The 19,449-nt window shown below is 42.2% G+C and overlaps 1 protein-coding gene across 1 annotated transcript; it reads right to left on the minus strand.

Moving 5' to 3' along the window:
- Positions 1-1,809: 1,809 nt before the first annotated feature.
- On the minus strand, positions 1,810-18,887 carry LOC122658133 (WD40 repeat-containing protein HOS15-like). The gene is made up of 14 exons (XM_043853040.1): positions 18,710-18,887; positions 16,598-16,743; positions 16,141-16,507; positions 14,072-14,166; positions 13,911-13,957; positions 12,944-13,094; positions 12,657-12,720; positions 11,649-11,807; positions 11,429-11,550; positions 10,636-10,710; positions 10,458-10,511; positions 10,300-10,373; positions 2,601-2,675; positions 1,810-2,325 (listed from the first exon to the last, which is right to left on the minus strand). The coding sequence occupies exons 1-14, from the start codon at positions 18,768-18,770 to the stop codon at positions 2,106-2,108; spliced, it is 1,710 nt and encodes a 569-aa protein (XP_043708975.1). The 5' UTR covers positions 18,771-18,887; the 3' UTR covers positions 1,810-2,105.
- Positions 18,888-19,449: the final 562 nt, after the last annotated feature.

Below are 19,449 nucleotides of genomic sequence, written 5' to 3' on the forward strand. Positions count from 1 at the left end.
ACCAAATTCCCAAATGAATCTGACCTTCACATGGGGATTGAGGGACCCCGCCCGCATACTGTAAGCTAGGGCCCACTTGTAATGACCCTTGTAGCTCCTATATTATGTTTCAACCCCCATTCCTCGTTGGTGTTGCTTGCTAGTTTATTGCATGCGAGCGGTGAGATCTCTCGAGATTGATGTTTTTTCAGTTTCAACAGAGGTTTGACGTTTGACACATTGGTTCCATAAAACTGAAACGCAACGGAAAAAGGAAAAGGGGATTTGCAAAGGAAAATTTGGAGTGGTGTGTGATGGATGAAGTTGAGAGATCCGTCTAAAGTATTGTGTGACTGAAGGAAAATTCTATAGAACTATTGTACATTTGACTATTATTCATGTGGTAAAATGTTAGGCAATTAAAAAGTGTCATATTGAGAAGCTTTGTGCAATAGAGATGAAGATATAGAGATGGATGTGCAAAAAAACTAGGAAAGATAAAACAAAAAATAAGTGTACTATAAATAATTTGGGAGTTGCCTCGGAGATTCGTTTGAGGTGGTATGGTCATGTTCAACGGAGACTTAGGGACACCCCAATAAGGATGAGTGATATGATCTTGATTGAAGGAACTAAAAGAGTAAGAGACATGCCTAAAATGACCATAGGAGAAGTTGTGAAAAAGCACATGCATAGTCTAAACCTTACACCAAATATGTCCTCAAATAGAGCCATTTCAGGGCAAGGATCCATAGAGTGGGCTCCATTTAGCTGAAATTCTCCTGACTTGCTGAGTTGTGTCTCTTTCCTCTTTCTTTCATTTATCATTTTTTATTTTTCATTTCTCATCTTATTTTCCAGCCCTCTTTTATCTATCTTTTCTTTATCCTTTTTTTGTGTAGACCTCAATTGCCCTTACTTCTTTTTCTATTTGGATCCATATAGCTAACCCCATTAAATTGGGATACGGATGAGATTGTTGTTGTGTCTGAGAGCAACCTACGAGGTGGCATAGAGAACATCAACCCATTTAGTAATGATACTGTTTACATGTAATTTCTATTGGACTAAGTTTCCCTCCACCCATAGAGGACGGTCCACCCACCATCCTAGGGTTCACAAACCCCTCCTAGAGTTTTTGTATGTTCCAAAATGCCCTCCAAATACCCTTTCCCACCCCGCAATTTTATTTTTAAAACTCAAGGGATTTGATGCCAAGTAAAGTGAACTTTAAGAACCAAATATGGAATGATCTAGAATTAATGATATAATAGTGTGGGATGATGATTACACAAAAAATTCTGTTTTAAATATAAAATTTTCACCTCCCTTCCCTTCCCTTTAATTTCCCTTACAACCAGGGGAGGGATTTGTTCAAGTTTCAGAATCTAAATAAATCCAATGCCCCCATTTTATATTTATATTGATGCACATGTCGTGTACCACTACATCCCCCAATTCTAAGAGGAAATAGACTTAAAGATTTAAGTGACATATAAATAAAAAACATAGATTACTCAAATTTATCTTGTGATTTTCCGAAATACAATTACTGTAACTATTAGCTGTTCATGGTAGAACCGTAGAACGTATTACATTTCAGACAAGCGAATTCCAGCAATACAGAAGGGTTGATAATACTATATTGGGTTAATGTATTGCACAAGGGCGTGCGCCCTCTCACATTTTACTGTTCACATTGAACAGTAAAATGACCTTGAAGGCACCCCCCCCGGCCTTTTCCCCTTCCTCTCATTTGCTTATTTGATTTGGGGAGCCCTTTGCTAGAATTAGTACTCTGGCGTCGGCGGGAACCGACTCCCTACTATGTTCATCTAAACAGGTTCAGATCTATCTACTGTTAAAAATATTAAGCTGTACTGGTGGTCAGAATCAGCTTCTGGCATTTCTACTGTGGAAAGCAAGTCTGATCATTCATGAGAATTAGAATATTTGAGCATGAACCAAAAAGTTAATGGAAACATTAAAACAGTGAGGCAATTAGCATACCAGAGCTGGTCTAGCTTAACTTCTTCATAACGATTCATGAATGCATTTCACACAATATATGATTGCCACCATTCAGCAAATGCATCACAATGGCACTCCTGGAGAAGTTAAGCTCACTACATTCTGAAATCCATCACACAGACAGTGTTGTTGGCAAAACAGGCAGCGATTTTGTCACCTTCTTTGTTCCAGCAGACTTCAAATATGCCACCATTACCGGTGTACGTTTTTACAAGCTTCCCATCTCGAGTTGACCAGATGTTCATGCATTTATCTAGAGATCCACTCGCCAAATACTCCCCGTTTGGGCTAAACGAAACAGAATATACAGGGTCCCTGGTTATTTTTATCAAAGGACAAACAACAATTAGCTGATGTGTGATTTTAGCACATGTAAAAGTCGGAAATACCATTCAACAGCTGACTTCAGAGCCCTAATAATTCAAGAATATATTGAACAAGTAGCAAGGGAAAAAAATGAATGGATGAGCAGGTTTATCTAATCTGGTTGATTTTTGGAGTGTGCACAAGGGAATAAATCAATTGTTCTGGTCCAACATTGTAAATTGTCAATAATTGTGGACCAGGATTAAAAAGCCCATAAACAGTACCTGTGACCGTTTAAGCTATAGAGAAGATTCCCATGCTCCACCTCCCAAAGCTTAATTCTTGAGTCAAAGGATGCACTGGATGACACAACAGAATTTAAAATATATATTAGCGTGTATGGTCAACAAAAACCAAAAATGTAAATGTGAAAAGAAAATGGGCATTGCCAAAAAAATTCATGAAGTACCTAAATTTTATTGAAAAATAGATTTATTTTAGCGACTTTATAGGTGTATTTAGAATTTGACACCTTTTTCGATTGTCCCTTGTCTTATTCCCCAAAATTCTTTTAAGTCGGGTAATAAAAAAGAGTTCTCAAAATAATTTGAAAGTGACTCGTCATTTTTTTATTTTTTTATTTTTTTAAAACCCGAACTTCACATAGGACCCGGGCCAGCCCCAGAGATTTTATTAAGAAAGAATGAAAGAAAGAATAACAAAGGGGGGGACATAACCCACCTTACCCCTGCCCAAAGGAGAAAGTCACTCTCATCTCAAACATAAAGAGCTAACCCTTCCCACAGACCAGAAGGAAAAAAACCTACAATCGAAGCACTGGGAGTCCTACTTTGTCCTCCCTCAAGATCCTCTGCAGTTCCAGTGGAATAACATCCCCCGGGCGAAACACTGTGTTTTCAGTCCTTGAGCAAGCCAAATTCGCCAAGAAATCCGCTGCTCGATTACTTTCTCTGTAATGGAAAGCAATATTAACTCCGAAAGACCTAGCCAAAGCCAGGACCTCTTGGAAGAGGGACCAACATTTCCACAGTCTACACGCTTTTTGAGTGACAAACTGCACTGTGGTTGCTGAGTCAGAGCTGACTTGGCATCCAGCAAAACCCATATCCGCGCATAATCTAAGGCCATCTCGGAGGGCCCTAAGCTCTGCTACTGCAATAGAACACACCCCATAAAAATTAGAGAAAGCACACAACAACCTCCCACTGGGATCTCGCACGTTTCCTCCACCTCCACTTGGCCCTGGGTTGCCCTTGCTCGCCCCGTCAATATTTAATTTCACACCATTCAAGGGGGGGCACCAGTACACCGGGAAGGGCGGCTGATGTCTTTGGATGGGCGGTGTAATATAGAGCACTTGAAGGATTAATCTTTCCTTCAAAGAGAGGTCCTTACCAAGGCTATCTGGGTAAGAAAACTCATGCAGCCATAATCTCACCTTAGCAATGATCATCGAGGCGACCCTTCTTTCCTCACCATGTCTCCTCTTGTTGCTTTCTTTCCACAACTCCCAAACAATCAGAGACAGAGCCAAGCCGGTGATGTATTGACATACTCCCCGCGATGAGGCCTTAGAGTGCCAGAAAGACAGCCTGCTCCTAATATTTTGCGATGGGAGGATCTCCACATCAAACAATCTACCAAAATACCTCCACACTTTTGATGTCGTGCCTCCATACAGCAAAATGTGGTTAGTGGTTTCTCTCCAGGGCTCGCCGCAACAATTACATTTAGAGGCCATAGGAACCCCTAACCTCATCAACTCCTCATCCGACGAAATCCTTCCACACATTAGTTGCCATGTAAAGAACCCAACCTTGGTCGGCAATAAGCTATTCCAGCACCACTTAGCATAAGGAACCAATTCAAACCTTGTACGGACAGATTGCCAGGCGGACTTCACAGTAAAGACCCCATTCGAGCTCGGAGTCCACACCAATTTGTCTTCTCTATTGGAGATGAAGAAATTGCCGCCAGAAATTTTATCTCTAACTTCTCTTGAATCGATCCTGTTCAGGAAGTCGCTGTCCCATTCCCCCTCCACACTAAGCACATCCTTCACCATGGTACTAGGATCAACATTCAAAGCATTGTCCACATAATCGATTAGAGGGCCAACACCGAGCCAATCATCCAACCAGAGCAGCACCTCTCCATTGCCACCTACAGTGCGAAACAAACACGTCTCGCATTTGCAGCACCTTCCACCACGTTCTGGACCCAACCCGGTTGGATTGGGCCAGAACGATGTGTTCTCCTTTCAAGAACTTAGCTCTAAAAAATTCTGTCCATAACGATTTTTCAGATGACATTCTCCACAGCCGCTTCATCCTATAGGTTGCATTCATGTCTTCAAGGGAGCGCAGGCCTAGACCCCCTTCCTCCACCGGTCTACAGATTTTCTTGTAACTAACCCAGTGGTGTCTCTGGCCATAGTCCGAAGATCCCCAAAGGCAGTTGGAACAGATCGTGTAAAAACTTCTCATAACTATTTTAGGAATCTCCATGCAAGATAACAGGTACACCAGCATCGAAGCCAGCACGTGTTTAAGCAAAACCATTCTTCCCCCAACTGAAAGAAGACGACTCTTCCATCCTACCAGCTTTGCTCTAACCTTAGCGAGCATGCCATCAAAGAAATTCACTTTCAGCCTACCTGTATAGAGGGGGGCGCCCAGGTAGGTAATAGGTAGAGCTTTCTGAGAAAAGCCTATAATTGTTCCAATCATCCTCACTCTAGCTGCAGTAACATTAGAGCCACAAAAAAAACAACTATTATGCTTATTAACTAACTGACCAGAGTAAGCCTCGTACCTTGCTATGAAGTCCATGATCCTCTTTGGGGAGGATTTGATCCCCTTAGAGAAAACAATTGTGTCATCTGCGAACAGGCTGTGTGAGATACCCGGGCACCGACGAGGGAGCTGGAAATAAGACGCCCGACCTTCTAAAAACAAACTGCGCAAGCCTCTATTCAGTACTTCCTCAGCTAGGATGAAAAGAGAAGAGGAAAGTGGGTCGCCCTGTCGAAGGCCTCTCGTCGACTTAAAGTAACCCTTCGGGCCTTCACCTAAGACCACCGAGAACCAACAGTTCTCCAGCGAATTGTTAACCAAACTTATCCACCCAGGGCTGAAACCGAATTTTACAAGGACCTCCCCTAGGAAACCCCATTCGATCCTGTCATAGGCCTTAGCCATGTCCAGCTTAAGCACCACATTACCCCCTCTAGTTTTCCGGTTCAGGTCCTGCACCACCTCCTATACCATGGCAACGTTATCCAGTATACTCCGCCCTCATACAAACGCACCCTGTTCCTCTCCAATTAACGCCGGGAGGAACACTGCCAACCAAGTGGTCATAATCTTCGCAATAATTTTGTACGCAAAGTTGCAGAGACTGATAGGCCGGTAATCCAACATCGACTCCGGCAGCTGCACCTTAGGGATGAGCACCAAGTGCGAAGAGGTATAGCTCCTAGGGAGGAAGCCCCCTGAGAAGAAATCAACCATTGTTGTAAGAACATCCTGACCCACAATCTTCCAGCATGCAGTAAAAAACATGACCCGAGAAACCATCAGGCCCGGGCGAGCTATCCTTAGAGAGTGCAAACACCGCTCCCTCCACCTCCTTAAAAGACGGAACTACAACCAACCTTGCATTATCCTCCTCACTCACCAGCGTTGGAATTGCATCTAACAATTCCTCTGCCCTCACTGACCCCTGAGTAGAGAAAATACTCGAAAAAAACCTGACAGCTTCCAGGCTAACCGCTTCACTCCCTTCCACCCAAACACCGTTACCATCTTTAATTTTCTCCACCACCCCCCATGAACTTCTCACCCTCGCCACAGAGTGAAAGAATTTAGTCTTCCTGTCCCCCTCCTGAAGCCACCTGACTCTGGATTTTTGCCTCCAGAACACCTCCTCCTGCAACAGAATGTCTTGCAGCCGCTTATTGGCATCTTTCAATGCCTCCCTGCAGGCATCAGAGGGGTTGGAATCCAGTGCCGCCTCAGCCCTGTAGACATCATCCTCTGCCCTCCTGACATTCTGGTGAATATTACCAAAGGTTTCCCTGTTCCAAATTTTGAGTCTGGCCCGAAGATATTTCAGCTTCAACGCAAGAATCTAAAGAGGCGAGCCCGGAAAGGGCGCAGCCCACTCACTCGCCACTACATCCATGAAGCCCGGGTGGGAGAGCCACATCTGCTGAAACTTAAAAGACGAGCACTGCAAACAGGATTCCTAGCCACCTCTAACCACAAAGGCACGTGGTCAGAGCAGGTTCTCCCCAAATGGTGAACATTCATCACTTCAAAAAAAGACGACCACAGGCTGTTCACCAGAATTCTATCGAGCCTGACCCTGACCGCCCCTCCCCCTGATCGACCATTCGACCATGTGAAAGCGTTCCCCCTGAAGCCACCATCCATCAACCCTGCCATATTCACAAACTCCCCAAACTCACCCATAGACAACGAGCATGGAGGTCTTCCTCCCACTTTTTCATCCGGGTAAAGCACCGCATTGAAGTCGCCACACACCGCCCAAGGCATCGCGGTCGAAGAAGCGATAGAAATAAGTTCCTCCCACAGAGGTCTTCGCTCCACCGCTGAGCATAGCGCATGAACAAAAGAAATAAGCACAGAGCCATTCAGGTGTGCAGCCGAGCAAAAAATAGTTAGGCATTGGGCATGAACACCCACCACCTGCACCTGTAGGGGATCCTTCCAAAACAACCACACCTTGTTACCCTCCAACTCCTCATTTGCCACACAGCTTTGCATAAATATCCCTCTCCTCACTGCCTGAGCCTTCAAGAAAGGAATTTTAGGCTCAGCTATGGCTACCAAATCCACCTTTGCTTCAACAAACACAGCCTTGAGACACCTTACAGACAGCTTATTCCCCACACCCCGAATGTTCCAGTACAGAACATTCATCGAACACCTCCTGCTTCCCTCAACTTCAACGAGGGGCCCCTTGGCCTAGAACTACACCGCCGGACGGACCCAACTGCCTCTTCCACTTGCTGCCCGCACCCCTCCAAACAAGAAGCCCCTTCCTGTTCCTCCACCTCCTTAGTGCTTCTCTCTTCTCGGATCAGATGCACTGTGTCAGACACTCTCTCCTCAAGCCCAACGTTGAACGCCCTCAAGCCCTCCAGAGACTCCTCTCTGAGAATGTGATCCAGCAAGCACAAGTCGTTTTTGACGCCCTCGCTGGCAGCGGGGACCAAGGCACCATCCCCCTGCTCCAGAGACATCAGTGACACCCCCTGGGCTTCCAACCCACCATGAACCCCTTCCGCCGGAACTGCAACAGTAATGGGGACACAACCCCCTTCAGTACTGAGCCCCCCCTCCTTGGGCACCACCACAGCCCCCTCCACACCCGCCATGCTCACAGTCCCCATCGTGGCTTCAACCACTCCAAACCCCCCTGAACAGGCCCCTCCTCCACGGACGAAAACGAGGGAGCCCTTCGAAAGGGCACCACCACATCACCCAATAAACATCCTGCATCCAAACGCCTGGGCTGTGACCCACCCGCACGTGCATGCTTCCACCTCCCTTCACCAACGAAACCAGACTCACTAGAGTTGTCTCTTGCCTCAGGAACCCCCCATGCAAAGCTATGTTGGGCTCTTTCGTTGCACCACCCAGCTCATCTCCTCTCCCCGAAATCGCACCACCCAAACCCACAATCTGGCCCCCTTTCATTATTATCACACCTGCACCACGGCCTTCCCCTTTCCAGCGACATCCTCCACACCTCCTCTAGGCTTGCGACCCCTAGCCTTCACAGCCTTGCGGCAATCACCAACAGCGTGCCCTAATTTCGAACAAAGAGTGCAGTAAAAGGGCGGCAGTTTTTCATACAAAACCTTTTGAAAGAAACCCCCAACTCCACACCCAATCTAAACCCTATCCGGGAGGGACTTGCGGAGAACGATCTCCACACACACACGAGCCGCCACCGTTCTGGTGCAGTTGATAGTCACACCATCCACCCGGAGGGCCTTGCCAACAGTACCTGCAATCGACGAAAGAAAATTCCCCTGGTAGAAATAACAGACAAACTAAGGAGGGAGATCCAGATTGGAACGATGGGAGATTCCCACCCCGCCGTGAAGCCACTAGACCACTTCAAGAAACGCAGCAAGAAGCCCTTGACATGTACCCGTTCCTCTAACCACACCCTCACATAATCGGAATGGCAAGAAAACCTGAGAAGATGGCGTTTGTCCCAGCTTGAAACGATTACATCACCCTGCAGGAAGAGAGATCTCTGCAAGAACTCCTTGACATCCAATAAGGAGGGCCTCCCATGAGAGCACTTCGCCACCAGAGTAGTGCTAAACGGGATTTCAAAGCGTTCCACCTCCTCCACAGTGAGGAAAACAGCAAGCTCACCGAAGTAAGAAGATGGCTCCTTCAAATCCACCGATGAAGGTTGAGGAGCCAGAGACCGGGTGACCACCTTCGCATAGGACAGGGTAGCAAGCCCCTCCTCCCTTGGGGAAGGAACGGCCATGGCGAAAACCCTAGGAGAGCGACGCAACCCCAGATTCCAGCCTATTCACGTCACAACGATCCACTTTGTGGAGTGACTCGTCATTATGTTATAATCAAAAACTATACTTGTCTTGCATATTTTTCGAGCACACATTGAAATGACAGGTTTTACCCTCATAGAAAGAAAAATGTGTATTAAACTAAGGGTAAAAATCATTTGACACCTTAGGTGGTGTCAATAAGAAAATCTCTTTATTTTGTATTGCAGCTTCATTCACCACAAATACTTAATTGTAAAATTTATTTTGTATCTATTATTCTATTTGCCACTTCTACTTTTACAGATTGTACACGAAAAAGAACTATATTTAAACAAAGGCTGAGTGGGGAAAAAAAATTCAACCACTTTACAGGGTCGATGTCCTCCTTGGATGGTAAATATATCATAGACCACGATGCCACCACCATAGTTGTCATGGCGTCGCCATGGCGTCCTGGCGCTGGAGAGGGCTGCATGGCGACCCTCTTTGATTTCTTCTTCCTGACTCTCTTTCCCTCTTCGATTTCTTCTTCCTGTCTTCGATTTCTTCTTCCCTCTTCGATTTCTTCTTTCCCTCTTCAATTTCTTTCGATTTCTTCTTCGATTTCTTCTTCCTGTCTTCTTTCCCTCTTCGATTTCTTCTTCCTGTCTTCTTTCCCTCTTCGATTTCTTTCGATTTCTTCTTTCCCTCTTCGATTTCTTCTTCGATTTCTGAATTTTCTTCTTAAAACTTGAGAAACAATAGAGAAAAAATAAAACATGGCTTGAGTATACATCTATTAACACATTAAAAATAGAGAAAATAAAAAATAAAACATGGTCGACATGCTCGCCATGGCGGGGCGACATGTCGATATATCGACGTGACACCCCTCCACCGACTTGGATCGCCGTGACGCCGTGACAACTATGGCCACCACTTCCCCCCCCCCCCCACCTCTGGAAAACAAAATCCAGAATTTTGAAGTGGAAGTCATTTCCAAAATTTTGTACGGTACTAAAATACCCCTGGTAAGGGGTAGGGCCCCAACTATCATCAATTTATACATCATAGTTGGGGCCCCTACCCCTTACCAGGGGTAAAATAATTTCTGGCTTTCTAGCTAAAATCAATTTCCTCTTGCTTTTAAGCAAATCCAGTGAAATATTTCCAATGAAAAAAATGGGATTCAATTTCAGCCAAAAATGTAAATATTTATGAATATTAACCCAGAGAAGACAAACAATTCTCCCACAGTAAAAGCAGATAGTCCCTTAATGATACAATTCAAAATTTAGCACATTTATGCAAATTACAGATGATAACAAGAAATATGTTTGTACGATGAGAACTCCTAATGCAATGGATTGAAATAAATGAAAAATAATGTTATTTTTGCCCAAGAAGAATCCTGCATTTACCTTGCCAGAACTAACTGCTGATTGGGATTGTTGGTACCTGGCCCCGTAGGGCTCCATCTGATGGTATATATCTCCTGCAACATTTCTAACCTATGTTTATGATTGTTATCTTGACAAAAACAAAATCATAAAAAGAAAAGGGAAAAGTTCATGAGAACCTTGACATGCTCCCTCAAATCATGCACATACTTGTCATGCTTCATACTCCATATCTGCATTAGATTTTTCATTACAAAAGTCGTCAATTTCAGGACCATAACAATTTCATCAATGACACAAATTTGCAATGAGGCCCTAGGGAATCAATCAAATGCTTGGGAAGGAACCAATAGTCACCTTTGCAGTGAAATCATCAGAGCAAGAAGCTAACAATGAGCCAGTTGGATCCCACTTGATAGCATTAACTTCTCCCTGGAAAACCAAAACTCATAACAATTAGGTAGCAGCTCAGTGTCATTCCTCTTTAGTTTCACCTCTCGTATCTTGCCCTCGAATATTATGTATTTCTTCAATTTCCTTTCACCGATAAAATTTTACTGAGAAGCGTAATTCTCAAACAGAAAGACAACATGGCCAACTGTTCTAGCCAATCGGTAAGCTACAGTAGCAGATCCATGTAAACAATAAGACAAGGTAGCCAACTGCTTGAGTTGTAAGAATAGCCAGCCGCATGGGTGTTGTACGAATCCTAAAGCAAACCTGACACTCTCTGAGGTCAGCCATATGACAGCCTTAACACTGTCTGCATTCTGATCTGGTTGAATGAATCCAACCCCACACCTCATGTTTTAAGGACTGAAGTTGGTTAGCCATGATACCTCATTCAGTTGGCCATTGACAAAGAAGATGTTATTTTAACCAGTAAAACCCTACCCTCATGGCACTTCTCTTCCAATGAAACCCAGGAGATCTTTGTAGTTTGTAGGACAACTATTAGGATTTCAATTGATGACGCATTAATGACTTGGTCAAGCACATAATTACTGAGAATTAATTTTCACCTTGAGGAACACAAAAGTAAACAGATAAATGATGATTACATAATTAATCATATATTTGCTCATGCTAAGAAATTGAGTGAACGGGTGCAGACAGACGAAAACAAAACAATCTATTGCAAGAAACAAACCTGATGCCCTGAAAAAGTCTTAATGGCATAATTCTCTCCAACCTTGCAAACATAAATCATGTTGTCTGTCGAGCACGTTGCGAAGGAGACATTGTTTCTCCAGTCAACATCAAGTGTTGGAGCTACACGTTTATGTGAGACACATTAGGTTCATCCTCAAATAGTTGACTTCCTTGAAAAGAAACGATAAAGATTTCCATTGTTCCAACGACAACTATACCTGAATGAAATTCAAACTGTTGCTTCCATTCCCCTGTCTTCACATCCCACACAATGGCTGTTTTATCAACACTGCCACTAAGAAGACAATCACCCTTCTTGTTCCACTTTAGAGAGAAGATGGGTCCTTTGTGTCTGTTTAATGTACTCCTCAGCTCCCCTGGGGGACAACACCCATACAGAAAATAAGAAATGATTCTTCCAATGAGAAGCTAGGATTAGACAAGTTTTTTAAATCATGTGTTTAATCATAAATGAATGTGGTGACAAGATTCACGTACTTATCAGATGAACAAATAAAGAACGTTCCAGTGCACGAGGCTCCCGCTACTGCAGGGTTTGGGAGGGGCAAATGTACGCAGTCTCACCCCCGCTTCGCGGAGAGGCTGTTTCCATTTTTCGAACCCGCAACCTGATGGTTGCAATAGCGCAACATAACTGTCGCGCCAAGGCTCGCCTACTTAACCATTGCACTTCTCAGATGAAAAATACATACTATTAAAGCAGAATATTTCAAATTTAGCAAACACACACGAGGATTTCAAAATGCAAAGACACTGTTATTAGGTGAATGTGGTGACAAGATTCATGTACTTCTCAGATGAACAATACATACTATTAGAACAGAATATTTCAAAGTTAACAACACAAGGATTCCAAAATTGCATAGACACTGTTATTAGGTGCAAAAGCAGGACTTTGATATATGACATGAGACTTCTAAACAGTCATGACTTACTACAACTTTATATAAAGGGCGTACCCAGTGCACGAGGCTCCCGCCACTGTGGGGTCTGGGGAAGGTCATAATGCACGCAGCCTTACCCCTGCTTTCGCAGAGAGGCTGTTTCCAGACTCGAACCCGTGACCACTTGGTCACAATGGAGCAACCTTTACCGTTACAACAACTTTATATCTCTAGCACAATAAACAGATCACTGGCAGATGGGGAATCGGTTTCCCAAGCCGACTACTGGAGAGAACAGAACAGGAAGGAAAATAATGCTACCATCTCTACTCCATATTCTTGCTTGCCCATCATAAGACCCTGTTGCAAGTAGTGTTCCCTCTACCTGCATAATCACGAGTAAAAAGCAAGACAAAATCAAACATGAAAAAGGGATCAAGTTAATAAGATGACAAACCAAAACTTTCAACCATCCACGCATGAAACCTCAGACTTCAACATTATGTCAATGCACAACCTCTAAATTCGTCAAAGTTGAGTGAAAAATACAAAATTATTCATATAAACATTTAGCTAATCAATACCATAAGCAATTTAACTGAACTCACATTCCAATCAAGTGTAGTGACATCCTTGCTTTTCTCAAGAGTTCTACCCTTAAAATGTTTCAAGACTAGTACATTTGGAGGCCCACTCTGCATACTAGAGCTACAAGGCCCATCTGGGATTGACCAAATCCGTGCTGTTGAATCTCCAGACCTATAAATTAGGACAATAACATAGAATCGGTAAAAATTCTAATAAAGTAGTATAACTCAAGCATAAAACAGAATTAAACAGAACAAAAACTGATTATAGCTATGCCAAAAGGTAAAAAGAATATGTAAACATGTCAAAGTAAACAGAATGAGTTCAAGGAAATTTTCAGTAAATTAGTAAGTACACACAGATGATACAAAAGTATGGTAGTGATAGCCACAAGTAGAAAATTGCTGCTTCCAGCCACCCTCCAAATATGCACCTTCCCAGTGGTCTAAGAAAGTCATGAAATCAAAATCAATTCAGGGAGAAGGTCCACCTGAACAACTAAACTCTGTTTTACTCTGGTATCAATAAAGAATGAGTGATGCGCAAGCAGCTCAATTTACCAATTCAACAATCATATATCTTCATTCAACTGAACAAGTTTCCTAGGGAAACCCATTGCATTCCTCAATAAAGTTTGATTCAAACTATACCTTAAAGGTAACCACAACTCACACGAGAGGCATGGTTTCACAAATGGTGCATATCCCATTCACTCTTTCTTCAGTTAAACACCGAGATCACCTTACACCTAAATACCCCCGAGCCCCCACAAGGCATGAATAATTGATGAATTTGCAGCTATGATTCCTGTCTTCAAATCATTCATGAAGAAAAAGAGAAGCATGGAGAGAAACAACTCTTCAGAAAAAATAACAGGAACTGCCCGGGGAGGGAGGCGTGGACATCTTATCACAATATCTATGCGTATGCAACAAAATCTGTCATCAATGACATCTCCTTCAACAAACATGACAGAAGTACACTAACCCTGATGCTAGAAGTGAACCTACTGGACTCCATGCGCAAAAAAAAACCTGGGGACAAAACAAACAGGGCATAATATGAAAACTTCGAGCAAGTATACAGTAGACTTGAATAATACAAAAAAGTGTTCAAAGAAATGCAAGATAAGGGGGGCAACATCAAACCTCAGAAGTATGTCCTTCCAAAATAGTTACATCTGATGCTGAAATTTCACAAGGGACAGATGGAGAACTAGTACATATATCCATTGGCTCCAGCCCTAAAAATATCCACTTAACTGTTACAACATATAGATTTGCAAGAGGCTGTGATATAAATACTTACAATTGACAGCACATCTAGTGAAAATTCAAATACAATGATAATAAACAATAACCCTAAGAAAGTGCCTTTCAAGACCACCAAGTGAAGAAGAGAATTTCTTCAACAATGAATCATTCCCAAAAGTATCAAGAAATCCTCTCACTCCTATCTTAGTTTCTCTCGTATTCTAAATCTTTATTGTATGTTAAATATCTTTATATCTGAAATCCCAATGGATATCTTCACCGGACTTCCAGAAAAAGGATAGAATCAATAAAAATATAGAAAGAAAATTCGCTATTTGTGTATCACTGTTAACAGTATCATTTTTACATTACTGTAAAAGAACATGTTTGAACTGTCGTTTGTCATAAAGAAAGTGAGATGGTAAATGATGCAGTTAGTAGGAATAAGTGGGGATTTATGTAATTTAAATTTTTGAGTAGCAAGTAGAGTTGAATCCAACGTTTGTTTCAGTTTTGAGTCAAAGGTAGAGTCCAACTCTGACAGTGTCCAACGCTATTTCAGTTTCATAGTAAGCATAGGATTGTTTGAGTCGTTAAATACTCTTGTAACCAGTGTTAGAAAACCAACGCCCAGAATGGTGATTTTGCAGATGAAAAACGAAGAGAAAGAGAAGAACAAGCACACAAGACAAGATTTACGTGGTTCACCCCCAAGAAGGAAGGCTACATCCATGGCCGAGCGATAGAATGATTCCACTATTTCTGTGAAGCAATACAAACCCTCACTCTCGCATCTCTCAAAGAGATAACAACATTATATAAAAAAATCCTAACTCAGAAAGTACAAAATTGCCCCTAGAGACCCACCCGGTCTGGTTCGGACCTGAACCAAACATAGGGCAAAATACATATCAAATCAAAGATATCGACAAACTCTACAGGAGTCAACGCTGTAGGCGTTGTTGTATGCACATTTTGGTCATTTTGGCGCGTTTCGAAGGCGTAACGGCCCGCCGAAGAATCACCACAATACTTTCTGGATTGAGATCAGGCTTCACCAATACAATCTCCCACTTGAAGACTGATATCAACACTTCAAAGAAAAAACCGAACCCTTAAGACCTATCGCCGATGCCTGACACCAATAGAAGAGAACCATTCCCATGAACCAAGGTGCCTGGACGCCTAGGCATCACTGACACCTTGACAACTATGCCATGAACAAGGGATTTGACCACCAAGCCACCTGGAAGAGAACCATTCCCATAATTATACCCGAAGAACTCCATCCCACTCAAAATATGCTTGTTTACAAACCTTTTTTATATAGGCCATAACTGAATCCCTATGTCCCTACCTGAATTTTAATTTAAAGAAAATTCCTAATTTGATTCTCCTTACAATTTTAACAACTCACGTGAGTGCTTCACCCCTTTCCTAAATAAACAAAAATACTAAGTTTAGAAACAAAACCAAAATAAGAATCCTAATCTAACTAAAACTTTCTAAAACAGAAATCCAGCCATAGCTTGACACTCCTTCAGAAAGTTGGTCATAACTTGAAATTGCAAGATCTTGGTCTCGCTTGTAAGGTAACTCAATAAGCTAGCAAACAACACCAAAATCATGCTAAAACGATGAGTTTTGACCTTCCAGAAATATAGCCGAAGAAGGTGACAAATAATCTAATTTTCAGTAACCTCCCAATTGCCAAAACTGATCCAATGGTTTGTAAAGCACATCCAATCCACTGATTATCCATTGAGGATGCTCCCACATCATGTGATTGAAGGAAATTAAATGGTTAGAACTTTTCAATGGATAAACGGGTAATAATTTAGAAAATAGTCTGGTGATAATAGGGATTCAGGCTAAAGGCTGGCCCTACATCAAACAGCACACATGGAAATAGATATTTTGAGGCCAATGACTGGCCCTGCATTAAACAGCACATATGGATTTACCTCCACCAACTCCATTATCTTCAGGCTTGACATTGATCTTCTCTTCACGATCTCTGACTGGTTCTCTATCAGCATTATCTTTATTCTGCTTCTCCTTTTCCTTTTCTTTTTCATTTTCCTTTTCCTTTTCCTTTTCATGCTCCTTATCTTTTTCTATTTTTTCTTTTTCCAGTCTTTCCTTCTCTCTTTCTCGTGTTTGTTCCCGTTCACATTCCCGGTCATATTCCTTTTCTTTTTCTTTATCGGTCTCTTTCTCCTTTTGAAGATGTTCTTTTTTCTCTCTTATGATTTGCCGTAGTTCATAGACATCCTTAGTTAGAAGATCCAGAGGTTGTAAGAAGGAGAAGTCATCCGCATCACCATCACTCTGGTAAGCTTAAAACAAGCAACGTTCAGAGTAAAATTTTAGAGCATGTAGTAACTCAAATTCCTAATAAAATTACTAAAGTACACTTACAGTACTCAAGTTTGATTCCAGCTCAAGGTATTGAAGACCTTTTTGTACAAATGTAACAAGAGCACCTGGTGGAACTAAATTGCCATCAATAGGACTTTTATTAATCCCTGCCTCATATCCTAAAGCAAAAGCAGAATGTGTGAAACCTGGAGGATAAAAAGATTCAGAAAAACTCACAAAATAATATGGGTGAAAACAGCATGAGAAAGTAAAAAAAGATAAGCATCACGATGAAGATACAAAATAACAATGGGATAGCAAGTCAACTACCAGCCCTTGCCAGACCAGAAAACCGGTTTAGGACCAGTCCTTGGTTTGGGCCTTCAAAGTGGGTCATGTCAGTCAGGCTAAGGTAAACTGCATCAGCATGGTACTCCCATTTATGGTGACAAACGAAAGTGGCTACACAGCCCACCAGTCGTACATGCATCCATACCCATCTTATGAAAGTAGCTCAATGGCTGGTTCTTCATATTACGGTGACCTATACCCTAGGATAGGTTACATGTAGTATATAGATGAGACCATTACAGAGCAGCTGTGGAGGACTACTCTCATTTCTTCTCGAACACTATGACGTGGCATTCATATGGCATGCAGACGGAGAACAATGCACGTCAGCTCCATCAGAACATGAGTGGACTCGATCCAACATGTCATAGTTCATCAGTAGACAGTCACAGACTCATAGAATTGTATTGTTGGGATATGGAAGACTATGGTGTCTATGACATATGCATTGTTCATTGTACTTGGGTTGGGTGTCTATGTAATATGCATTTTTCACTGTACTTTGTAGTTTCTGTTTTAAGTCCTTAATAATTTCTTAAATAATTATTCAATATTATGTGTATTCATCCATTATTGCATAATTTACTTGTTTTACTTGCCAAGTATGTCTCATAGCACTCAAACAATGTGTAGAATAGGCAATATTACATAAGGGTTCGACGTTTACTGTCAACCAAAGGGGCAAATCCAAAACACCAAATGGAGTGCCTGTTTTTTTACAATTTGAATATTTAAATATGTTTATTAAGCCTAAAACAAGCTTCCCCCTAAAATTTCGGAGCCAATTATGGCCATTTGCCCACTGGAGAAAAAAAAATATTGTTTCACCGAGATTTAGGTTGTCTCGACCTGGTCGAGACACCGAAACGAGACAAATTTTTTAACTATCATCCCCCTTTTGGCAAGGTCCCTGGAGGGTGGACAGAATATGGTCCTAACCTTCAGCATTTCTTGCATGAGAAAAATAAAAGGATTCTGACTCCATAGACAATATAGACTTTTTTCATTCCTCCATCCTCACTAGTAGAATGTGACAAATTGGGGCATGAAAAAAAAAAAATCAAAGACCTCTCCAGCACACAAGGAAGACACTTCTTATCTCGTCTGCCCTCCACCAGTCATAATATAAATAAACCAACTTGATCAAAAAGCAAAGAGGCTCCAATCTTAGTAGAAAGAGGATATATTATCTTTCTTTTCTCATCCATCCTTCTCTGGAATAAATTAAATAACTTTTCTAGCTCGCTCCTTCAACCCCCAACTTGTGATTAGCAACTTCTAATTCCTACATTCAATTTTTCAGACAATATTATGCATTTGTCTCCGCCCTTACGGACATCTCTAATTCCTCTGAACTATATTATGGAGGATCACATCATAGAGCCTATCCACATATTAATATTGCATGCTGTCACGGTGGCACCACAAGTCTCAAAAGGGAAATACCGTTTCCTTATTATCAATTTCGAATGGTTGCCGAGGATTTCATATTGTCAAAAGCAATAAAAAAAATAAACCCTCACAAAGACCATGAATATAGAAAACCATTCTAAGCACACGGATCGAAGGCTCTTACGACACAACCCTAATAGTACACCAAACTCTCAAAGACAATTAACCTCTGGTTCCTGTTTCAAACCCTAACTAATCCCGATTGCCAAGATAAGCAACATATGAGTGACGAAGAAACCCTAAAACCTCTTTTCTTGGAGGTGTATTGAGATAAATTAAGATTTTCACTGTAATGCGTACACAAGTAAGATAGAATGGAGCAATAATGGAATTTATAAAGCACGAAGAGATGAAGAGATGAAAACCGACCTGATTCGTTGAGGTAACGAAAGACAAGATAATTCAATTCGACTGAAGTGATGGAGACCATCTTCACAAAATTGGCAGCGACGAGGGAAACTTTGATGTGCTGTAACAACGTAACGTATAAGGACAAAAAATCATGGGGCCGAGCTCTCCAACAGCAGAGATGGGCAAACAGAGACACGGGAAGATTTTCTGTTCGAGTTTACAAGAAAATTCCCGCAATGGTGGGTTTTCAAGAAAACTCCCACAGTGATGGGTTTTCTGTTCAAAACTCCCGTAATAGGGTTTTCCGTCTTGTTTCATCTATTTTTCTCTCTCTTCGTACGTTTTTTGTCACGTAGCCAGTTTGTATTTTATCAAAAGAAAATCCACATGAGTTTGGGCAGGGGTAAGGCGGTCTTACCCGAATTTTTATCCTCTCTTGTTACTGCATCGTGCAGCAGCTGCAGAGGCCATGTGCACCATATGAGGTCCACTGTGCCACATGGCCTCTATAGCACCGCACGATGCAGTACTGCACCGTATAGTAACAGGAGGTGATAAAGATCCGCCTTACCCCTGCTTGAGCAAGGCATTTGGGTAGGGGTAAGGCGGTTTTTGTGCGTGTGGCTCGGTCTGTGCAGCACAGGCCGCTATGGACAACCATGCCGTAGAGGATCTGAATTGCGTTAAAATATAAAATCTTTTTTTTTTTTTAAGTAAAAACCACAGAAAATCAGAAGGTCAAAAATCTCTCTCAAAGT

This window comes from Telopea speciosissima, chromosome 4, assembly GCF_018873765.1.
Source record: "Telopea speciosissima isolate NSW1024214 ecotype Mountain lineage chromosome 4, Tspe_v1, whole genome shotgun sequence".
Lineage (NCBI taxonomy): Eukaryota > Viridiplantae > Streptophyta > Magnoliopsida > Proteales > Proteaceae > Telopea > Telopea speciosissima.